Source organism: Lipotes vexillifer, unplaced genomic scaffold, assembly GCF_000442215.2.
Source record: "Lipotes vexillifer unplaced genomic scaffold, Lipotes_vexillifer_v1.1 scaffold134, whole genome shotgun sequence".
NCBI classification, from domain to species: domain Eukaryota; kingdom Metazoa; phylum Chordata; class Mammalia; order Artiodactyla; family Lipotidae; genus Lipotes; species Lipotes vexillifer.
The window spans coordinates 1,475,871-1,502,076 of record NW_006787464.1 but is presented as its reverse complement, the minus strand read 5'-3'; the positions used below and the strand labels follow the sequence as shown (position 1 = coordinate 1,502,076).

At 36.5% G+C, this 26,206-nt stretch overlaps 1 protein-coding gene across 2 annotated transcripts in view; it reads right to left on the bottom strand.

Annotated features, from left to right (window-relative positions):
• Positions 1 to 7,129: 7,129 nt before the first annotated feature.
• LEPR (leptin receptor) overlaps positions 7,130 to 26,206 on the bottom strand; it is a 189,810-nt gene continuing 170,733 nt past the window's right edge. The window contains exon 20 of one of the 2 annotated variants that reach the window (XM_007460085.1): positions 7,130 to 8,478. In XM_007460085.1, coding sequence (XP_007460147.1) covers positions 7,651 to 8,478 — 828 coding nt within the window. In that variant the 3' untranslated portion in view covers positions 7,130 to 7,650. Of the gene's footprint in view, positions 8,479 to 9,241; positions 11,509 to 26,206 lie in introns of those variants that run through there. The other variant, XM_007460086.1, reaches the window with a different exon arrangement.

Below are 26,206 nucleotides of genomic sequence, written 5' to 3'. Positions count from 1 at the left end.
GTGCCACCAGGGAAGTCCCCACCTTATTTTTTGATAAAGGAGGCAAAAAGTATACAATGGGGAAAAGACACCCTCTTCAATAAGTGGTGCTGGGAAAACTGGACAGCTATACGTAAAAGAATGAAATCAGAACACTTCCTAATGCCATACACAGAAATAAACTCAAAATGGATTAAAGACCTAAACGTAAGGCCAGACAGTATGAAACTCTTAGAGGAAAACAGGCAGGATGCTCTATGACATAAATAACAGCAAGATCCTTTTTGACCCTCCTCCTAGAGAAATGGAAATAAAAACAAAAATAAACAAATGGGACCTAGTGAAACTTAAAAGCTTTTGCACAGCAAAGGAAACCATAAGCAAGACGAAAAGACAACCCTTAGAATGGGAGAAAATGTTTGCAAATGAAGACACTGACAAAGGATTAATCACCAACATATACAAGGAGCTCATGAAGCTCAATGTCAAAAAAACAAATAACCCAATCCAAAAATAGGCAGAAGACCTAAATAGACATTTCTCCTAAGGAGCTATACAGACTGCCAACAAACACGTGAAAAGTTGCTCAACATCACTAATCATGAGAGAAATGCAAAGCAAAACTACAATGAGGTATCACCTCACACCTTTCAGAATGGCCATCATCAAATAATCTACAAACAATAAATGCTGGAGAGGGTGTGGAGAAAAGGGAACCCTCTTGCACTGTTGGTGGGAATATAAATTGATATAGCCACTATGGAGAACAGTATGGAGGTTCCTTAAAAACTAAAAATAGAACTACCATACTACCCAGCAATCCCACTACTGAGCATATACCCTGAGAAAACCATAATTCAAAAGGAGTCATGTACCACAGTGTTCACTGCAGCACTATTTACAATCACCAGGACATGGAAGCAACCTAAGTGTCCATCAATAGATGAATGGATAAAGAAGATGTGGCACATGTATACAATGGAATATTACTCAGCCATAAAAAGAAACGAAATTGAGTTATTTGTAGTGAGGTGGATGGACCTAGAGTCTGTCATACAGAGTGAAGTAAGTCAGAAAGAGAAAAACAAATACTGTATGTTAACGCATATATATGGAATCTAAAAACAAAATTGTTCTGATAAACCTAGGGGCAGGACAGGAATAAAGCCACAGACGCAGAGAATGGACTTGAGGACGCAGGGAGTTGGAAGTGTAAACTGGGACAAAGTGTGAGAGTAACATTGACATATATACACTATGAAATGTAAAATAGATAGCTAGTGGGTAGCAGCTGCATAGCACAGGGAGATCAGCTCGGCGACCACCTAGAGGGGTGGGATTAGGAGTGTTGGAGGGAGACGCAAGAGGGAGGGGATATGGGGATATACATATGCATATAGCTGATTCACTTTGTTATACAGAAACTAACCCAACATTATAAAGCAATTATACTCCAATAAAGATGTTGAAAAACAAGTTTCACAAGGGAAGGATAAATAAAATGGGACGACATTGACATGTGAAGAAATAATGGCTGAGAATTTTCAAGTCTAATAAAACCTATTGGTGGTCAAATAAAAGAAGCTCAATGAATACCAATCTGGACAAGTAAAAAAGAAAGCACACCTAGACTTATAATAGTCAAACAACTAAAAACAAAAGATAAAGAGAAAAATCTTAAAAACAAATAAACAAACAACGAGAAATTACCTTAAGGAAACAACAATTAAAATGATAGCTAACTTCTCAACAGTAACAATGGATACCAGACACCGGAAGACAATAAAAAGACAACTTACAAAGATGGAAAATAACTGGAAACTTAGAATTCAATATTGAGCAAAAATATCTATCAAAACTGAAGATAAAATATAGATGTTCCCAAACAAAGCCTGAAAGAATTTGTCACAGTTGATCCACAGTACAAGAAAGTTCTTTAGGATGAAGGGAAATTAGCCCAGATGGGAGCACAAAGATGCAAGAAGTAATAAACAAACAGTACAAAAGGGAAATTTGAAAGACTCGGTACTGCCTAAAGCAGCAATGTAACAATATTTTAGATGTTTATGAAATACACAGAAATAGGAGAGGGATTCGTTAAATGTCTCTCAAAATTATTACATATTAGAGAAGTGCAAAATAAACTCTAAGAAACCCTTACACAACCATCAGACTGACTAAAATTCAAAAGGCTGACAGTATTCATCTTGATTAGGAATTGGTATATAAAGCAACAGAACTCTTCTACCTTACTGACAGCAGTGTAAATTAGTATGTATTTACATATGTATTTGGCAGTATGTATCTATTAAAGCTAAGCTAAAACCTATCCTGTGATTCAGTGATTTTACTCAGGTATGAAGTATGTAAAAATTCATTAAGCTTACACTGAAGACTTGTGTACTTTACAGTACATAAGTCATATCTTAATTAAGAAAACTTAGATCACATATGTGAAAAGTAATGATAAGAAAGCAATAAAATTATAATAGCCCAGTAGAAAATTAGGCAAAGAATAGGAAGGTAGAGAAAAACAAATGGCTTATAAACATGAAAATATGCTCAACTTCATTCATCAAGTTAAAATTAAAATAGCAAAAAGATACTTTAGGCAATTTCAGTTGGTTTCTTACACTTGAAACCAAGAGTCCTGACAAGTAGATTTGTAAAAGTATGCTAAGACTTAATTATGTATGAGAATGCTCACTTCAGTGAGCGCTTCAGTATTGTCCATAAAAATAAAAGAGTAGAAACAACCTAAATGTTCACCAAGTTTGAACTGTTTACATAAATCATTGTACTTTGATATAATGGAATAACTATGTAACCATTAAAATAATAAAGTAGGTATATTTGAGTTTCTATGGAAATATCACCAAGATATATTAAGGGAAAAGGGTAATTTTATAACAGCAAGCAGAATATGATCCCAACTATATAAAAACTTTAAATGTATGTGGCATAATAATAACAGGTTATTTTTAGGGAATAGGAACTAAAGATTGAGAGTGGAGGGAGACAACAATTTTTATTTTATATTTCCATGTACTATTTGAAATTTTTTATGTTCATTTCATTTACATTTTAAAACTAAGCAAGGAGAACGTATCTGAATCCTAGCCCAAATACTAGCCCCCAAACTCAAATTGCTAGAAAACTAAGTGATGAAACAAATGTTCACAAATGACTGTAAATCAAGATTTCTAAAGGAAGTAAAGAATCAAACTACAGAGCTCTTGATGTTTAAAATGAGTAATTTTTCACTGCAAGTGGCTGTAATGCCAGCAGGTATTTGGTGTGGGTGATATATTGAGAATACAGAGAGAATAACAGTAAAGAGAGACAGCTGGATCTAAAATGTTTTCAAATCCCTTCCAAAGGCAAGGCATGTTTGTAACAATTTTAAAAACACAAATGCTAACAATGGGTAAAAATAATATAGTAACTATTCACATAAAATACAAGGATTACTTCATATTTTTCAAATCTTTGCTGAAAGCAGTAATCATACAAACATAAAATAATCCTAAAATAACTTAAATTCATAAAAATTTTATTTGGACTTTCCATTTCTCATATTTGATCTCATATCAATTCCAACATTGCTTATGATTTATAATGATAAAAATTTCACAGTCATAATTTACACATCTTTCTTTATGACTTTAGGGACAAAAAAGGAGAATTAGGAGAATTAAACTTTATAAAACAATTAGTGATGCATGTCTCAGCACTTATGTTTATTAACATACCAATCGTGACTAAAGAGAAAGTGTTATCTGCATGCCAAATACTTAATGACAAGTTTAAAAAGTACAATATCTACAATATAAGTATTTCACTACAAAATTAAATATCTTCCAATTTTTTTCTCAGTTCAGACTTTTTGAGTGGACATGTTATTTAAAATATCCTGTCAAAGATCCTTACAAAATTGAATTTGATGCCATACATTTTACGTATAATTAATTTTGAAAAATAGCAACTTTCCGCAATAAATATTGATAAACTTTGTATAAAAATATTTCATTCAATATAAAAACCCATGGAAACAATTTCTTAATGTTCATACAAATGCAAGTAACAATATTTCAGTTCTAAAGCGGTCTGTTGTATTCTAAGCTGCTCTCCCAACATCATGATGAGGTACAGGAACACTTTCCAGCTTTAAACAATTGTTCAAGAAGGAGTAAAACTACTCACTTACCCAGTTTCTTTTTATAAAGAGTTCTTCACATTTTTGGTAACTATGTTTAAACTTTTTTCTCAAATGTGGCTTCTTTTAATCATAATAGAGTGGACAATTTTAATTTTGTGTTTTAAAATTTGAGAATGTGTTTTCTCAATAGTAAATACTTTAGAAGAGTCTGTAAATATCAAGATGACCCTTGGAAGTTGAAAAGTAGAACAAATTTCTTTTAAAAACTACAGGAAATAATTTAGAGAGAGTTTTTTTTTCAGCCAAGTCTACGTGACATATGGTTGCAGTATGTCTTGATTCATTTAGCACGTCGTCCAAGCCCACGGGAGACCCGTGGGCACAACTCTTACAGCCTAATCTTTACATTGTGCCAACGAAAGTAGCTTTGGAATCTGGTATCAATTTGTGGAGGAAGTTTATCTTCTCTCAACTTATGAGTAGTTAAAATGGATATTTCTAAGAGAATATGACCATATGTTTGATATATGGAAAGAGGGAGTTGGTTTTATTGGAAATGGATGAGAGGAGGTAGAAGAATGTCATGCTTAGGGTCATAAAACCTTATTATAGGTCCAGGATCACCCACTGGTTTGGGACTTTCATCCAGGTCTTTTTACTACTGGAGACTAGGTTTAAAAATAAAAGACTATCTGTTCCTATTCCTCTTGTCACTATGTAGCTCATCTCTAAATGGGAACACAGGGCTCCAATAGGAGGCCCCTATTCATACTGATGTGTACCTCGTCTTCTTTCTTCTTCTTTGTTCTTGGGGGCTTTAACCTAGGACATCTATAATCTCATTAACCCTGACAAATGATTTATCTTCAAACAATCTGTTTAAACTTGAAGCCATAGCTCAAATTATTAATTTCTGAGCTTATTTTCATGAAGCTCAGATTTAGAGAGACTGATTCACAGCTTGTGTTGCAATTTTAGGCCTTTAAATGAAATACTCAAAATTCCAGATTTATCCTAAGTTTAAAAGTCCAAACCTATATTTCAGCTCCTCTCTCCCTTAAAATTATTTTTACAGAATCTCTACAAAGAAATGGAGACTATATAACCAAACTGAAGTACAAAACATTCTAAATTTTCATCTAAATGGTAATTTTCATAAAGACCCAATAATATACAGTAATACATACAGTGAAATGAACTTTTGAAAGTGAAAATCAGAGCCCTACCACACTGACAGTAAATATGATCTAAATTTATATATACCAATAGGCCAGACTGCACCACTTCAACCTGCTCTATGAAAAGAAAGTCCCTCGGAATTTCAATTTCTGAAATATTTTTGTTTGTTTTGGTAAGTGAAGCTGCACCAGAATGGTATCAGTGATCTCAGGTTTAATGTGCTGTCACAAAATTCCTTTAACTCAGACCTACAGCACTACGGTGGTCCTGGGATGTCTGAATTCACTACAGAGTACACACAGCATGGCAAAACCTTGGGCTGACTGGAACATTTATCAGTTTCTCTTCCCTGTTGTTCTGGGTCCCACACCACAGGAGAATGGGAGGATGTCATATCTCAGAGGACTTGCCGAGTGTTTAATCTCTAATTATATGCAGAATGGGACAAAATGTAATTTTCTATCTATGTATATTCTGTGAGCAGTATTAAAAATAATGGTCAATTTTACTAAAATTTCAATACATGTAATAATTCTTTCTGTTTCTCAAACTATAAATCACTGAAAAATCATTGAAAAAAAATTTTTCTCTCTTTATCTTTGTATAGAACTAATTATTCAGTGAGTTGATATGGGTCCTCTACCTTTCTCTTGTAAGAGAGTCACTGGTTGAGTGTGTGAGATCCTGAGATATCTCAACAATACTTATGTCATGAAACAGCTTTATTGATTTCTAGCTGGCAAATGATCATGAAAGGTGTGAAAAAATATCTATCAATTGGGGTCTGAACAGCTCATTTCATATGGTCACAACTGGAATAGAGACAGGGGGAGGATTTAATTTATGGTAATAGTAAATCAGTGGAATCCTCTCTCAGTCTAAGTATGAAAGTGGTGATGTTTAACAACTCATAGGAATATTTTTGAGGACTGAAGTATTTATTTTGACGATACCGATAATCTTGAAATTCTTATTGCCATTGAGCAACTATCTCTGCAGGTTTCTTAATTTAGTTTGTTGTTCAATATGCTGTCTGGGTTTTCTTGCCGTACCAAGAACTGAAATAATCAATAAACATTAAAGTCTCTAAAGGCAAAGACAACATCTGTGTAATTCTCAATTTTCATCCAGTGTTATATTTCTACTTAATAAATTTTATTTGATTACAAGTCAGTTTTTTTTAATGGATGATAATGTAAGGTATGGGTTAAAAACATAATCACTAGCATTCAAAAGATCTGGGTTTATATATGGATTCCACTAACTCTGTGATCTTGGGCAAATTACTTAATCTTCTAATCTTTAAAAGGAATGTAATAGTAGTACATGTCTCATACAATTATTTCAATAATTAATTGAGCTAAAGTATGGAAAATATTAGCACAGTGGTTGATTTATATACAGGAAGAATGCTCGGTAAGTGAGGAAAAAAACAATGTACATGCAAGTGGGAATGGGGAAGATGATTCCAGAGTGATACACAGTAACATTTAGCAATCTAACTGTAGCAGAAAGTGAGCATTTCAACATCTTTTATAGAGAAGAGGTGAAGCAGACATTATGTTTTCACAAGGGCTTGTGTTCTCATCAAAATACTTGTTGTGGGTATCACCATTCTAACAGGTAGTTTCATTCTATGGTACAGATCTTAGATTTGATACATAAACATTTGTTTCCTGTATATCTTCACAAGTATATCCCCTAGACCAGGGCTAACTCATCTATCTGCAACATTCAGTTGAGTGCCTACCACAGAGTAAGTACTCAGGGAAAGTATGTTAAATCAAAACATCTTCAAATCACACAGTCTAGTAGCACAAAATACAAATACATTGCACACTTTTAAAATGCACAAGGATGCCTATTAGGTATAATTGTGTGTATGTGTAAATTAGTGCACAGAAAAGACAACTCAAGGTAAAATAACCACACCCTTGAAAATACAGTTACATTTCACAAGTGTTAGTGTGAAGTGTTCTTTCAGATGTGAGTGTAATTCAGATGACTAGCTCTTTCCACATGGGTTCAATGTTCAAAGAAAATAGTATTGTTGGGTTTATGGCTAGCTAGACACAAGCCACTGGAGACCTTCCCAAGGTGCTGATTAATCATTAGAAGAGTTGGTCTACACTGCTAGGCTCTTGAAGGCTTTCTTACATTTTTTGTCTATATTACTGAGTGAGGACAAACAGATACCATTAGTTTTGAAACAATCATTTTCAAATTTGCCTCTGACAGTTTTCTTTTCTCTCCCCTAACCAACACTATAGTGGAATATATTACCCTTCATATGACTCATTACATCATAAATCTGAGATGTGTCTGGAATGAAATTAGACAGTTAGGTCACACATCTTATTTTCCACTATTTTCTGAGTCTGAGTAGAACAAGTCTGAAATTGAGGTATGTAAGATACAAAAGTCTTCTGATCAGAAGTTCCTAAATTGAAGCTATTTTCTACAAGGTGTGAGAAACTGTCCTGGAGGATTCTGATGTCGGTGAATAAACAGTGGGATGGGAATGGGGACAACACTCTTGACTCATCAGTCAAAAGCACATCACTCTCTCTCTTTTTGATTGAAGTGACTCCTAAATAATAGACAGACCTTTCGTCATTATTTTCTTCAGGGAAATTTCCCTCGAGTTTCAAAAGTTCATCCAATCCTCCTGAGAATGGAAGGTGTGGTGAAATTATATTGGGATGCTGATCTGATAATATAAAAAATGCCTGGGTTTCTATCTCCCATGAGTTATTAGAGAAAGAATCCTTAGGTAGAGAATTGTTGCTAGAGAAGCATTTGCTGACTGAGCTATTTACAAGCCCTTGCTCTTCCTCAGTTTCACCTGATTTAGAGTTGCTGAGCAGGGTGGCATATTTAACAGAGGGTTGTCTCCTGCTTTCCTCCTCACAGGTTATCTCTGTGCTCTCAACCTCAGAGAAGTGAGCACTGCTGCATTGGTCACTAATACAAATAGAACCCTTTTCAAGATCCCGAGTCATCAAAAGTAGAGAGACTGTAGTTGGTGGTACCATCTCATCTTTATTTTTCCATGATGTATCAACACTGATATCTTCTGAAATGGTTTCAGGCTCCAAAAGAAGAGGACCAAATGTCACTGATTCTGTATGCTTGATAAAAAGATGCTCAAATGTTTCTGGCTAAAAGAAAAGACACATTTTAATACTCAATTGTGTTAATTTTTTTTCTTTTTGCTTCACTGCGATATCATGGAAGAAATAGAAGTGTGAAAGGTTAATACTAAAGGACATAAGTCAAGCACAAATTAACTGGTTTTGGTCTGAAATAAACAGATCAAAAATCATAAGGGAGAGGCAGTATAAGATAGTGTTTAAAAGTGGGATGAGACAGACGTGAGTCATTCTGTTTCTATGACCATGGACAAGTACATCAACCTCTCTGCCTTTCAGTTTCCTCATCTGTAAAATTGTGTTCAATATTTACTTCATGGTGTTGTGCAGGGAATAAATTAGATAGTGTCTGAAAGTGCTTAGCTCTCAATAAAGACTGGTTACTGTAATTAGAAAGTGCTATCTTCAGAAGAATTCCTAATATTTTATAGCAAATTACACTTCCATGAACTAAAAAATTTAACCCAAGGTTAAAAAGTAAATTGATATAAAATTGAATGAGCAAAACAACTTGTCCAAAGATAGCTAAAATAAGTACTCCATGACATAAGATATGATATGAAGGTAAACTATGTGGCCTTATCTGCCTTACATCATACTAAAAATCTGTTTATGACTATCAGAAAGTAAGAACTAAGAATATGTTTGTGAAAACAATGAAGGTGAAAGAGATGATCACAGCCTTTTAAATTACCATTCCTTATAAATAACTTCATATAAAAATACAAACTATAGGACATGTGGAATGAAGACAAAGATGCAAAACAAATGCACATCATATTTTTTATAAGAACAGTGGTTACATCACAACAAAAAATTCTGCCAAGCAGCTACAAGCAAGAATCTGTGAGCAAAAAAAGCTCAAATCATACAATGTAAACATGTTGAAAAAATAAATGCAAAATAAAAACTACTGTAGACACATCACATTAAAAAATTAACACAAATAAATGAAGTGCTATAGAAAATGTGCTCAATTTTTATGTTATACATATAATTAAACTTTTGAATTTTACAAATTTTAAACTAATAGAATGAATTCAGATTTATTGCTTGAAATAACAATATAACCGACTATTCTTCATAATGGCAAATATATTCCATATAAAAACACAATTCATTTAACATAGTTTTGAACTCTTAAATGAAATATATTGGTGATTATAGCCATAAAGGAATAAATATATGAAACACCAAATATAATGGAATAGACTTATACAGATATTAAAATACTGCATAATAACAAATACTATATTAACACAACCTTTTCTCTTATTCTATGAACATAGTATGTGAAGAGAAAACTGTTCCTGTGCGTATTTTCTTTCTGACAGAAATCTATTAGATTTATAATTTCCTTCAAATATTTTCTTGCTCATTTTGTGTTTTTTAAGGTTATGGCTATATATGTATAGAATTTCTTAAAATTTAAAGTAACCTAGAAATTAAGATCTCCAAATAAAGGAATGTCATGCTATCAACATGAAAACAAAAAATACAAATAGCACATAGCACACAGTCAAACTCACAGCTGTTATTCAAATGACGTGTTTGGCATATTTCATGCCCTCTAAAACTTCACAATTGGTAACTAATTATTATGTCAAATAATTTACATGTCTTCAAATGCATTTGATGAAAGATTTCACTAATAATTAAGAAATCACATATCCATATATTATTGAAGTATATTTTATAAATGGGTCACAAACATTTATTAAATGTATGTTTATTAAAAAATCATTTCAATCACCATATGCATCTAATTTTTCAAGATTTTAGAACAGTCTGGAAGCATATTGAATATGTATTCAGCTGGTAAGAATTAAAGAATATCCTTTCATATTTTCACACTTCAATTTTACATTACAATGATGTCTATTAAAAGTCAGTGAAGGGGGAAAGGACACATTCTTCCTATTTCTGGGTTTTTTTTTTTTAAGATTCAAATCAAACTATGAATGAAATCTAAATGTAAGTAATATATATGTAGCCTAAATCTGAGTTATTTGGGTTCATCAAACAGAGGCTTTGGTTTATTCTGAATGTGAGCAATATACCACACAAGTTAAACTCATAGAAATAGCAGGTGGTCTTTTTTTCAGGTAGAAAAGTCCTATGTTTGCCTTGGACTAGTTCTAAAAGCTCCAGAGAGTCTCCTTTTTTGCATCACTGCCCACTTACCTGACTGCCAGAAGCTTTGGGTGGTTCAGTGCAAATAAATTAAATTTAGCAAAGAATTTCATGAGGAGGTTGAATTGGAGGCTGATGTGTTTTCTGATCTGGTCAATCTGACCTAGATATGTCAGGTCATCCTGATACAAACTGTAACTTCTACTGGCCTTTGACCAGAACAAACTGCCTTTCTTTGAACTGAAATGGAAGTTAGCACTTAAGCCATTTTTAAGGCTATTGAAAACGAAAATTCCCATATTGATCAAAGTTAGATATACATAAAAGCTATCAATATAAGACATTCAAAAGAATACCCAAATGGGTCCGTTTATAGGCTGAAGTGTCTAAAAGAATATAAAATGGAAAATTTTGGACATAAAATATGAACTAAATATTTTGACTGCATTCTATATTTAGAGCCATTGTATTTGCAAAGGTATGTGTCAGAAGTTGCAGTTTTCACCTAGTCACAGCATAGTCTACTATATATTTGATGATGTCTAATAAATCTGTGGTAAGAGCAACAGTCATAATTCTTTAATGTTTTATGACCAAATGACAAATCAAAAGCTAGATATCATAAATATTACTTTTTAAACTTTAGATGACTTGAAAAGTAATCATACATCCAAACTGAGTTAGACTCAGATGTATACCTTGACCCCAAATTTACCCATCTATTTTAAGTTCTAAATCAACATAATCCACCATATTTTAGTTCTCAATAGTTCCACCAAAATTTTTTAGATTGTCTCCCCTTCTTCAAAATGTAAAAATCTTCTAATACTCTATAGAATGTTGGGAAGTTGGTAGATTGGGTTCATCTGTAGTGATCATGATTAGACTTCAAAGAATGTCCATTCTCTGTTCAGATAAAATAAAACAAAATAAGAAAGAAAAATAAAAAAATCACTCAGAAAGCAAAAGATAAAAGATTTCAAAAAGATGTCTGTCAAGCATGAGTTCTGGATTATAAATTCTTGTGTTATACTACAGTAATGCATGTTTTTAGGAAAAGATAAAATTCTGAATTAAGGTGGCCTCTTGCATTTTCTTAATGCATGCCCTAATATCACACTCTAAGGACAGCCTTAACAATCCCAGAAAAGGAAAAACTATAGAGGAATAACAGAATAAGTAGAATGAGAGAAAAACAAAGAGCTGGAAAAATAAAAAGGAAGTAGAGGAACAGCACTATTAAAGAGTTTGGAACAAGAAAGAGTAAAAGAGTGTATCTCTGAAAACAAATATTTAAAAATTAAAAGAAAGAAGAGTTGAAATAGTGAAGAAGAATAGAATGACAGAATCATTATCATGATTCTTTTAATCTAGAGAAATGTTCTAAGAAATCATCTGGTCCACATTTCTGCCTTTTTATAGACAAAGCAATCAAGGCTTAAAGTTGCACAGCTAATTATAGCAGAGTGAGGCCCCTGACTTTTTTTCTACTCCAACAAGCTTTCTATAATACAATGGAAGATGAAAAGATATTCCAAACACAAGTAGGGAGGAGAACATGTTGTTTTGCTTTTTCTATTTGTTGTCATAGATTTGAGCTGATTAAATTCATCCTCTCTTCTGGTTCCTTATAACCCCAGGGCATATATATAGATATTAAGAAGAACAAGAAAATAGAGAAAACTGAAGTCATATTTTAGGGAAGTGAAATATATACTTCTAAGCCAAGTCCTGTGCCCTTCTAGAAAGAACTTCTTACTCAAAGCTGCACCAGCTCTTCTACACTTCTGTAAAGCCATTCTAGCAATTTCAGGGATGCTCTGCCTCAGATCCATGAAGATGGTGTTCTGGGAGCTTGTGGGTTGCTGAGCTTCTTATTTGGAGAGCTAGAACAGGCTGAGGAATCTAGGATGGTCTTTGAACCACAAGAAAAATATCCATTTGTTTTTAGATTTAACACTCTAAAGTAGGGTGTTAAGTGGAGTACACTCTTGTGGAAATAGTCATAAATGTAGACAACAAAGAAGCAGGGTTAGACTCCCCCCACCTCAAATATAGATGGTTTGGATTTAGAGGAAGAAAGTAATATTTTAGGCAAAAATGCTAAAGAAAAAGGTAAAACAAAAACAAATTGCCTACAGTCTTTTAAACACTGTGAAATCTGAGTTAGAAGAAAAGCAAGGTTATTGACTCACTGCAATACATTTTCCTATCATAAGAATTCAACCTTTGTTTAAAATTTTTATTTTTATCCTCTTTAAAATCTTTTTAAGAGATTTTGATTTTTTTCATTTATTTTATTGGAGTATAATTGATTTACAATGTTGTTAAAGATTCTGATTTCTAAAGTATCATAAGAAATGGTGTAGAGAAGTATTCTGGTTCAAGCTGGCAGTTTGAGCATATATATTTATCTCTGTAGAGACTCTGTTAGGATGAAAGTACATGAATAAATCAAATATATACCCACAACAAAGAAGATAGTCTGAGAAGGTTAAGAGGTTATGAGATTTTGAATTTCTAAAAGATGGAAAACCGAAGGAGATGAACAAAGGAAGCTGCAGACCAGAATATCTCCAGAGTGGGCTATAGCTGATAAAAGACAGTTTGCCCTGTTGAATACAGTGGAGATGGGAGGGAGGGCAGTGGGGGGGGTGTGAAAAAATGGAAGGTAAAAACACAGGAAGAAACGAGACCTTTGGCTGAAAACTGGAAGCTCTGCATGTGAATGGGGCTCTTCTAACTCTGCTTCACATGGAAGAGCCTTCATACTCCCCACACCCAAATTGAGGTTTTATTCTCAAAAGTAATTAAGAAATTATCTGGGAAGGAGACCTTCAAGATGGCGGAAGAGTAAGACGTGATCACCTTCCTCCCCACAAATACATCAGAAATACATCTGCATGTGGAACAACTCCTACAGAACACTTACTGAACGCTGGCAGAAGACCTCAGACTTCCCAAAAGGCAAGAAACTCCCCACGTACTGGGGTAGGGCAAAAGAAAAAATAATAAACAGAGACAAAAGAATAGGGATGGGACCTGCACCTCTGGGAGGGAGCTGTGAAGGAGGAAAGGTTTCCACACACTAGGAAGCCCCTTCACTGGTGGAGACGAGGGGTGGCGGGGGGAAGCTTCAGAGCCACGGAGGAGAGCGCAGCAACGGGGGTGCAGAGGGCAAAGCGGAGAGATTCCTGCACAGAGGATCGGTGCCGACCAGCACTCACCAGCCTGAGAGGCTTGTCTGCTCACCCGCCGGGGAGGATGGGGGCTGGAAGGTGAGGCTTGGGCTTCAGAGGTTGGATCCCAGGGAAAGAACTGGGGTTGGCTGTGTGAACACAGCCTGAAGGGGGCTAGTGCACCACAGCTAGCTGGGAGGAAGTCCAGCAAAAAGTCTGGAACTGCCTAAGAGGCAAGAGACCATTGTTTCAGGGTGCACGAGGAGAGGGGATTTAGAAGACCGCCTAAACGAGCTCCAGAGACGGGTTCGAGCCGCGGCTAACAGTGCGGACCCCAGAGACAGGCATGAGACGCTAAGGCTGCTGCTGCAGCCACCAAGAAGCCTGTGTGCAAGCAGAGGTCACTATCCACACTTTCCCTCCGGGGAGCCTGTGCAGCCTGCTACTGCCAGGGTCCCGTGATCCAGTTACAACTTCCCCAGCAGAACACACGGCACGCCTCAGGCTACGGCAATGTCATTTCAGTCTCTGCTGCCGCAGGCTTGCCCCGCATTCCGTACCTCTCCCTCCCGCCATTCTGAGTGAGCCAGAGGCCCCGAATCAGCTGCTCCTTTAACCTCGACCTGTCTGAGCGAAGAAAACACGCCTGCAGGCGACCTACACGCAGAGGCGAGGCCAAATCCAAAGCTGAACCCCAGGAGCTGTGAGAACAAAAAGCAGAAAGGGAAATCTCTCCCCAGCCTCAGGAGTAGCGGATTAAATCTCCACAATCAACTTGATGTACCCTGCATCTGTGGAATACCTGAACAGACAATGAATCACTCCAAAATTGAGGCAGTGGATTTGGGGAGCAACTGTAGACATGGGGTTTGCTTTCTGCATCCAATTTCTTTCTGGTTTTATATTTAACTTAGTGTAATATTTCGAATTTATTATCATTGGTAGATTTCTTTATTGATTTGGTTGCTCTCTCCCTCCTTTTTTTAAATATAGTTTATATATATATTTCCCTTTTTCTCTGTTTGTGACTGTGTATGTATATGCTTCTTTGTGTGATTTTGTCTGTATATCTTTGCTTTTACCATTGGTGCTAGGGTACTGCCCATTTTTTTGTTTTGTTTTGTTTTGTTTTTTTAAGTATAGATTTTAGCACTTGTTATCATTGGTGGATTGGTTTTTTGGTTTGGTTGCTCTCTTTTTTTCTCTCTCTTTTTTAAATTACTTTTTAATTTTAATAATTATCTTTTATTTTAATAACTTTATTTTCTTTCTTTTTTTTCTCACTTTTCTTCTGAGCCATGGGGCTGACAGGGTCTTGGTGCTCTGGCCGGGTGACAGGTCTGTGCCTCTGAGGTGGGAGAGATGAGTTCAGGACATTGGTCCATCAGAGACCTCCTGGCTCCACGTAATATCAAATGGCAAAAGCTCTCCCAGAGATCTCCATCTAAACGTTAATACCCAGCCCCACTCAACGACCAGCAAGCTACAGTGCTGGACACCATATGCCAAACACCTAGCAAGACAGGGACACAATCCCACCCATTATCAGAGAGGCTGCCTAAAATCATAATAAGATCACAGACACCCCAAAACACACCACCAGACACGGAACTGCCCACCAGAAAGACAAGATCCAGCCTCATCCACCAGAACACAGGCACTAGTCCCCTCCACCAGGAAGCCTACACAACCCACTGAACCAACCTTAGCCACTGGGGGCAGACACCAAAAACAACAAGAACTATGAACCTGCAGGCTGTGAAAAGGAGATGCCAAACACAGTAAGTTAAGCAAAATGAGAAGACAGAGAAATACACAGCAGATGAAGGAGCAACGTAAAAACCCACCAGACCAAACAAATGTAGAGGAAATAGCCAGTCTACCTGAAAAAGAATCCAGAGTAATGATAGTAAAGATGAACCAAAATCTTGGAAATAGAATAGAGAAAATACAAGAAACATTTAACAAGGACCTAGAAGAACTAAAGAGCAAACAAACAATGATGAACAACAAAATAAATGAAAATAAAATTCTCTAGAAGGAATCAATAGCAGAATAACTGAGGCAAAAGAACGGATAAGCGACCTGGAAGATAAAATAGTGGAAATAACTACTGCAGAGCAGAATAAAGAAAACAGAATGAAAAGAATTGAGGACAGTCTTAGAGACCTCTGGGACAACATTAAATGCACCAATATTCAAATTATAGGGGTGCCAGAAGAAGAAGAGAAAAAGAAAGGGACTGAGAAAATATTTGAAGAGATTATAGTTGAAAACTTCCCTAATATGGGAAAGGAAATAGTTAATCCAGTCCAGAAAGCACAGAGTCCCATACAGGATAAATACAAGGGGAGAAACACCAAGACACTTATTAATCAAACTATCAAAAATTAAATACAAAGAAAAATATTAAAAGCAACAAGGGAAAAACAACATACAAGGGAATCCCCATAAGGCTAACAACTGAACTTTCAGCAAAAACTCTGCAAGCCAGAAGGGAGTGGCAGGACATATTTAAAATGATGAAAGGGAAAAACCTACAACCAAGATTACTCTACCCAGCAAGGATCTCATTCAGATACAGCAGAGAAATTAAAACCTTTACAGACAAGCAAAAGCTAAGAGAATTCAGCACCACCAAACCAGCTTTGCCACAAATGCTAAAGGAACTTCTCTAGGCAGGAAACACAAGAGAAGGAAAAGGCCTACAAAAACAAACCCCAAATAATTAAGAAAATGGTAATAGGAACATACATATTGATAATTACCTTAAATGTAAATGGATTAAATGCTCCCACCAAAAGACATAGACTGGCTCAATGGATACAGAAACAGGACCCGTATATATGCTGTCTAAAAGAGACCCACTTCAGACCTAAGGGCACATACAGACTGAAAGTGAGGGCATGGAAAAAGATATTCCATGCAAATGGAAATCAAAAGAAAGCTGGAGTAGCAATTCACATATCAAAAAAATAGACTTTAAAAGAACGACTATTACAAGAGACAAAGAAGGACACTACATAACGATCAATGTGTCAGTCCAAGAAGAAGATATTAACAACTGTAAATATGTATGCACCCAACATAGGAGAACCTCAATACATAAGGCAAATACTAACAGCCATAAAAGGGGAAATCGACAGTAACACATTCAGAGTAGGGGACTTTAACACCCCACTTTCACCAATGGAGAGATCATCCAAAATGAAAATAAATAAGGAAACATGAGCTTTAAATGATACATTAAACAAGATGGACTTAATTGATATTTATAGGACATTCCATCCCAAAACAACAGAATACACTTTCTTCTCAAGTGCTCATGGAACATTCTCCAGGATAGATGATACCTTGGGTCACAAATCAAGCCTTGGTAAATTTAAGAAAATTGAAATCATATCAAGTATCTTTTCCAACCACAATGCTATTAGACTAGATATCAATTACAGGAAAAAAATCCATACAAAATACAAAAACATGGAGGCTAACCAATACACTACTAAATGACCAAGAGATCACTGAAGAAATCAAAGAGAAAATAAAAAAATACCTAGAAACAGATGACAATGAAAACAGGATGACCCAAAACCTATGCGATGCAGCAAAAACAGTTCTAGCAGGGAAGTTTGTAGCAATACAACCCTACCTCAAGAAACAACAAACATCTCAAATAACAACCTAACCTTACACCTAAGAGAAAGAAGAACAAAAAACCCCCAAAGTTAGCAGAAGGAAAGAAATCATAAATATCAGATCTGAAATAAATGAAAAAGAAATGAAGGAAACGACAGCAAAGATCAATGAAACTAAAAGCTGGTTCTTTGAGAAGAGAAACAAAATAGATAAACCATTAGCGAGATGCATCAAGAAAAAAAGGGAGAAGACTCCAATCAACAGAATTAGAAATGAAAAAGGAGAAATAACAACCAACACTGCAGAAACACAAAGGATTATGAGAGATTACTACAAGCAACTCTCTGCCAATAAAATGGACAACCTGGAAGAAATGGGCAAATTCTTAGAAAAGCACAACCTTCAGAGACTGAATCAGGAAGAAATAGAAGACATAAACAGACCAATCACAAGCACTGAAATTGAGACTGTGATTAAAAATCTAACAACAAACAAAAGCCCAGGACCAGATGGCTTCACAGGCGAATTCTATCAAACATTTAGAGAAGAGCTAACACTAATCCTTCTCAAATTTTTCCAAAATAGAGCAGAGGGTGGAAAACTCCAAAACTCATTCGACAAGGCCACCATCACCCTGATACCAAAACCAGACAAAGATGTCACAAAGAAAGAAAACTACAGGCCAATATCACTGATGAACATAGATGCAAAATCCTCAACAAAATACTAGTAAAGAGAATCCAACAGCACATTAAAAGGAGCATACACCATGATCAAGTGGGGTTTATCCCAGGAATGCAAGGATTCTACAATATATGAAAATCAATCAATGTGATAAACCATATTAACAAATTGAAGGAGAAAAACCTTATGATCATCTCAATAGAAGCAGAGAAAGCTTTCTGCAAAATTCAACACCCATTTATGATAAAAACTCTCCAGAAAGTGGGCATACAGGGAACTTACCTCAACATAATAAAGGCCATATATGACAAACCCACAGCCAACATCATCCTCAATGGTGAAAAACTGAAAGCATTTCCACTAAGGTCAGTAACAAGACAAGGCTGTCCACTCTCACCACTATTATTCAACATATTTTTGGAAGTTTTAGCTACAGCAATCAGACAAGAAAAAGAAATAAAGGAATCCAAATCAGAAAAGAAGAAGTAAAACAGTCACTGTTTGCAGATGACATGATACTACACATAGAGAATCCTAAAGATGCTACCAGAAAACTACTAGAGCTAATCAATGAATTTGGTAAAGTAGCAGGATACAAAATTAATGCACAGAAATCTCTTGCATTCCTATATGCTAATTATGAAAAATCTGAAAAAGAAATTAAGCAAACACTCACATTTACCATTGCTACAAAAAGAACAAAATACCTAGGAATAAACTTACCTAAGGAGACAAAAGACCAGTATGCAGAAAACTCTAAGACACTGATGAAAGAAATTAAAGATGATACAAATAGTTGGAGAGATATACCATGTTCTTGGATTGGAAGAATCAACATTGTGAAATTGACTCTATTACCCAAAGCAATCTACAGATTCAATGCAATCCCTATCGAACTACCACTGGCATTTTTCACAGAACTAGAACAAAAAATTTCACAATTTGTTTGGAAACACAAAAGACCCTGAATAGCCAAAGCGATCTTGAGAAAGAAAAATGGAGCTGGAGGAATCAGGCTCCCTGACTTCAGACTGTACTACAAAGCTACACTAATCAAGATAGTATGGTACTGGCACAAAAACAGAAATATAGGTTAATGGAACAGGATAGAAAGCTCAGAGATAAACCCATGCACATATGGTCACCTTATTTTTGATAAAAGAGACAAGAATATACAATGGAGAAAAGACAGCGTCTTCCATAAGTGGAGCTGGGAAAACTGGACAGCTACATGTAAAAGAATGAAATTACAACACTCCCTAACACCATACACAAAAATAAACTCAAAATGGATTAAAGACCTAAATGTAAGGCCAGACACTATCAAACTCTTAGAGGAAAACACAGGCAGAGCACTCTATGACATAAATCATAGCAAGATCCTTTTTGACCCACCTCCTAGAGAAATGGAAATAAAAACAAAAATAAACAAATGGGACCTAATGCAACTTAAAAGCTTTCACACAGCAAAGCACACCATAAACATGACCAAAAGACAACCCTCGGAATGGGAGAAAAGGAGCTCTGGAGACGGGCGCGAGTCGCGGCTAAAACCGCGGACCCCAGAGATGAGCGGGAGACGCTAAGGCTGCTGTTGTCACCAACAAGGGGCCTGTGTGCGAGCACAGGTCACTATCCACACCCCTCTTCCGGGGAGCCTGTGCAGCCCACCACTGCCAGGTTCCTGGGATCCAGGGGCAATTTCCCCGGGACAACGCACGGTGGGCCTCAGGCTGGTGCAACGTCATGCTGGCCTCTGCTGCCGCAGGCTCGCCCCGCACTCCGTGCCCCTCTCTACCCCCAGCCTGAGTGAGCCAGAGCCCCTGAATCAGCGGCTCCTTTAACCCCGTCCTGTCTGAGCAAAAAACAGACACCCTCCAGCAACCTACACGCAGAGGCGGGGCCAAATCCAAAGCTGCGCCCCTGGGAGCTGTGAGAACAAAGAAGAGAAAGGGAAATCTCCCCCAGCAGCCTCAGAAGCAGCGGATTAAAGCTCCACAATCAACTGGATGTACCCTGCATCTGTGGAATACATGAATAGACAACGAATCATCCCAAACTGAGGAGGTGGACTTTGAGAGCAAGATTTATGATTTTTTTCCCCTTTTCCTCTTTTTATGAGTGTGTATGTGTATGCTTCTGTGTGAGATTTTGTCTGTATAGCTTTGCTTCCAACAGTTGTCCTAGGGTTTAATCCATCCGTTTTTTTTGGTATTTGTTTTTGTTTTTTTCTTAATTTTTTTCTTAATAATTAATTTTAATAACTTTATTTTATTTTACTTTATCTTCCTTCCTTCTTTTTCTTTTTTTTTTTCTCTCTCTCTCTCCCTCCCTCCCTCCCTCTTTCTCTCTCTCTCTCTCTCTCTTTCCTTCCTTCCCTTCTTTAGACAATGAATCAACCCAAATTGAGGAGGTGGACTTTGAGAGCAAGATTTATGATTTTTCCCCTTTTCCTCTCTTTGTGAGTGTGTACGTGTATGCTTCTCTGTGAGATTTTGTCTGTATAGCTTTGCTTCCACCATTTGTCCTAAGGTTCTATCCATCTGTGTTTTTTTTTTAATTTTTTTTAATAATTATTTTTTAATTTAATAACTTTATTATATTTTACTTAATTTTATTTTACTTTATCTTCTTTCTTTCTTTATTCCTTCCTTCCCTCCTTCCTTCCTTCCTTACTTTCTCCCACGGTCCCTCCCTCCCTCCTTTCTTTCTTTCTTTCCTTCTTTCCTTCTTTCTTTCATTTTTCCCTCCTTCCTTCCTTCCCTCCTTTCTTTCTGTCTTTCTTTCTTTCGTTCTTTCTTTCTTTCTTTCTTCCTACTTCTACTAATTCTTTCTCTCTTCTTTTTCTCCCTTTTATTCTGAGCCGTGTGGATGAAAGGCTCTCGGTGCTGCAGCCAGGAGTCAGTGCTGTGCCTCTGAGGTGGGAGAGCCAACTTCAGCACACTGGTGAAAAAGAGACCTCCCAGCTCCACATAATATCAAAAGGCAAAAATCTCCCAGAGATCTCCATCTCAACGCCAGCACCCAGCTTCACTCAACGACGAGTAAGCTACAGTGCTGGACACCCTATGCCAAACAACTAGCAAAACAGGAACACAACCCCACCCATTAGCAGAGAGGCTGCCTAAAATCATAATAAGTCCACAGACACCCCAAAACACACCACCAGACGTGGAACTGCCCACAAGAGAGACAAGATTCAGACTCATCCACCAGAACATAGGCACTAGTTCCCTCCACCAGGAAGCCTACACAACCCACTGAACCAACCTTAGTCACTGGGGACAGACATCAAAAACAACGGGAACTATGAGCCTGCAGCCTGCAAAAAGGAGACCCCAAACACAGTAAGATAAGCAAAATGAGAAGACAGAAAAACACACAGCAGGAGCAAGGTAAAAACCCACCAGACATAACAAATGAAGAGGAAATAGGCAGTCTACCTGAAAAAGAATTCAGAATAATGATAGTAAAGATGATCCAAAATCTTGGAAATAGAATAGATAAAATACAAGAAACATTTAACAAGGACCTAGAAGAACTAAAGATGAAACAAACAATAATGAACAACACAATAAATGAAATGAAAAATACTCTAGATGGGATCAATAGCAGAATAACTGAGGCAGAAGAACGGATAAGTGACCTGGAAGATAAAATAGTGGAAATAACTATTGCAGAGCAGTATAAAGAAAAAAGAATGAACAGAACTGAGGACAGTCTCAGAGACCTCTGGGACAACATTAAACGCACCAAGACTCGAATTATAGGGGTTCCAAAAGAAGAAGAGAAAAAGAAAGGAACTGAGAAAATATTTGATGAGATTATAGTAGAAAACTTCCCTAATATGGGAAAGGAAATAGTTAATCAAGTCCAGGAAGCACAGAGAGTCCCATACAGGATAAATCCATGGTGAAATATTCCAAGACGCATATTAATCAAACTGTCAAATATTAAATACAAAGAAAGCATATTAAAAGCAGCAAGCGAAAAACAACAAATAACACACAAGGGAATCCCCATAAGGTTAACAGCTGATCTCTCAGCAGAAACTCTGCAAGCCAGAAGGGAGTGGCAGGACATACTGAAAGTGATGAAGGAGAAAAACCTGCAACCAAGATTACTCTACCCAGCAAGGATCTCATTCAGATTTGATGGAGAAATTAAAACCTTTACAGACAAGCAAAAGCTGAGAGAGTTCAGCACCACCAAACCAGCTTTACAACAAATGCTAAAGGAACTTCTCTAGACAAAAACACAAGAGAAGGAAAAGTCCTATAATAACGAACCCAAAACAATTTAGAAAATGGGAATAGGAACATACATATCGATAATTACCTTAAATGTAAATGGACTAAATGCTCCCACCAAAAGACACAGATTGGCTGAATGGATACAAAAACAAGACCCATATATATGCTGTCTACAAGAGACCCACTTCAGACCTAGAGACACATACAGACTGAAAGTAAGGGGATGGAAAAAGATATTCCATGCAAATGGAAACCAAAAGAAAGCTGGAGTAGCAATTCTCATATCAGACAAAATAGACTTTAAAATAAGGACTATCAGAAGAGACAAAGAAGGACACTACATAATGATTAAGGGATCGATCCAAGAAGAAGATATAACAATTGTAAATATTTATGCACCCAACATAGGAGCACCTCAATACATAAGGCAAAAACTAGCAGCCATAAAAGGGGAAATCGACAGTAACACATTCATAGTAGGGGACTTCAACACCCCACTTTCACCAATGGACAGATCATCCAAAATGAAAATAAATAAGGAAACACAAGCTTTAAATGATACATTAAACAAGATGGACTTAATTGATATTTATAGGACACTCCATCCAAAAACAACAGAATACACATTTTTCTCAAGTGCTCATGGAACATTCTCCAGGATAGATCATATCTTGGGTCACAAATCAAGCCTTGGCAAATTTAAGAAAATTGAAATTGTATCAAGTATCTTTTCTGACCACAACGCCATAAGACTAGATATCAATTACAGGGAAAGATCTGTAAAAAATACAAACACATGGAGGCTAAACAATACACTACTTAATAACCAAGAGATCACTGAAGAAATCAAAGAGGAAATAAATAAATACCTAGAAACAAATGAGAATGGAGACACGACAACCCAAAACCTACGGGATGCAGCAAAAGCAGTTCTAAGAGGGAAGTTTATAGCAGTACAAGCCCACCTTAAGAAACAACAAACATCTCGAATAAACAACCTAACCTTGCACCTAAACCAATTAGAGAAAGAAGAACAAAAAAACCCCAGAGTTAGCAGAAGGAAAGAAATCATAAAAATCAGATCAGAAATAAATGAAAAAGAAATGAAGGAAACAATAGCAAAGATCAATAAAACTAAAAGCTGGTTCTTTGAGAAGATGCTTCCACCATTTGTCCCAGCGTTCTATCCGACCATTTTTTTTTTTAATTTTTTTCTTAATAATTAATTTTAATTTAAAGAACTCTGTTATACTTTACCTTCTTTCTATCTTTCCTTCCTTCCTTCCCTTTTTGAGACAACGAATCGTCCCAAATTGAGGAGGTGGACTTGGAGAGCAAGTTTTATGATTTTTTCCACTTTACCTCTTTTTGTGAGGGTATATGTGTATGCTTCTATGTAAGATTTTGTCTCTATAACTTTGCTTCCACCATTTGTCCTAAGGTTCTATCCTTCCCTTTTTTTTTTCCTCTAAATAATTATTTTTTTAATTCAATAACTTTATTATACTTTATTTTATTTTACTGTATCTTCTTTCTTTCTGTATTTTTTCCTTCCTTCCCTCATTCCTTCCTTCCTTCCCTCCTCCCTCCCTCCCTCCTTTCTTTCCTTCTTGCCTTCTTCCTTTCTTTTCTTCTTTCTTTCTTTCTTCCTTCCCTCCTTCCTTCCTTCCCTCCTCTCTTTCTTTCTTTCTTTCTTTCTTTCCTATTTCCTCCTACTTATACTAATTCTCTCTACTTTCTCTCCCTTTTATTCTGAGCCGAGTGGATGAAAGGCTCTTGCTGCTCCAGCCAGGAGTCAGGACTCTGCCTCTGAGGTGGGAGAGCCAACTTCAGAACACTCGTCAAGAAGAGACCTCCCAGCCCCACATAATATCAAACGGCGAAAATCTCCCAGAGATCTCCATCTCAACACCAGCACCCAGCTTCGCTCAACGACCAGCAAGCTACAGTGCTGGACAACCTATGCCAACCATATAGCAAAACAGGAACACAACCCCACCCACTAGCAGAGAGGCTGCCTAAAATCATAATAAGTCCACAGACACCCCAAAACACACCACCAGACGTGGACCTGCCCACTAGAGAGACAAGATCTAGCCTCATACACCACAACACAGCCACTAGTCCCCTCCACCAGGAAGCCTACACAACGCACTGAACCAACCTTAGCCACTGGAGACAGACATCAAAAACAACGGGAGCTACGAACTTGCAGCCTGCAAAAAGGTGAACCCAATCACAGTAAGATAAGCAAAATGAGAAGACAGAAAAACACACAGCAGATGAAGGAGCAGGATAAAAACCCACCAGACCTAACAAATGAAGAGGAAATAGGCAGTCTACCTGAAAAAGAGTTCAGAATAATGATAGTAAAGATGATCCAAAATCTTGGAAATAGAATGGACAAAATGCAAGAAGCAGTTAACAAGGACCTAGAAGAAATAAAGATGAAACAGACAATGATGAACAACACAATAAATGAAATGAAAAATACTCTAGATGGGATCAATAGCAGAATAAATGAGGCAGAAGAACGGATAAGTGACCTGGAAGATAAAATAGTGGAAATAACTACTGCAGAGCAGAATAAAGAAAAAAGAATGAAAAGAACTGAGGACAGTCTCAGAGACCTCTGGGACAACATTAAACGCACCAACATTCGAATTATAGGGGTTCCAGAAGAAGAAGAGAAAAAGAAAGGGACTGAGAAAATATTTGAAGAGATTATAGTTGAAAACTTCCCTAATATGGGAAAGGAAATCGTTAATCAAGTCCAGGAAGCACAGAGAGTCCCATACAGGATAAATTCAAGGAGAAATACGCCAAGACACATATTAATCAAACTGTCAAAAACTAAATACAAAGAAAGCATATTAAAAGCAGCAAGGGAAAAACAACAAATAACACACAAGGGAATCCCCATAAGGTTAACAGCTGATCTCTCAGCAGAAACTCTACAAGCCAGAAGGGAGTGGCAGGACATACTGAAAGTGATGAAGGAGAAAAACCTGCAACCAAGATTACTCTACCCAGCAAGGATCTCATTCAGATTTGATGGAGAAATTAAAACCTTTACAGACAAGCAAAAGCTGAGAGAGTTCAGCACCACCAAACCAGCTTTACAACAAATGCTAAAGGAACTTCTCTAGACAAAAACACAAGAGAAGGAAAAGTCCTATAATAACGAACCCAAAACAATTTAGAAAATGGGAATAGGAACATACATATCGATAATTACCTTAAATGTAAATGGACTAAATGCTCCCACCAAAAGACACAGATTGGCTGAATGGATACAAAAACAAGACCCATATATATGCTGTCTACAAGAGACCCACTTCAGACCTAGAGACACATACAGACTGAAAGTAAGGGGATGGAAAAAGATATTCCATGCAAATGGAAACCAAAAGAAAGCTGGAGTAGCAATTCTCATATCAGACAAAATAGACTTTAAAATAAGGACTATCAGAAGAGACAAAGAAGGACACTACATAATGATTAAGGGATCGATCCAAGAAGAAGATATAACAATTGTAAATATTTATGCACCCAACATAGGAGCACCTCAATACATAAGGCAAAAACTAGCAGCCATAAAAGGGGAAATCGACAGTAACACATTCATAGTAGGGGACTTCAACACCCCACTTTCACCAATGGACAGATCATCCAAAATGAAAATAAATAAGGAAACACAAGCTTTAAATGATACATTAAACAGGATGGACTTAATTGATATTTATAGGACACTCCATCCAAAAACAACAGAATACACATTTTTCTCAAGTGCTCATGGAACATTCTCCAGGATAGATCATATCTTGGGTCACAAATCAAGCCTTGGTAAAT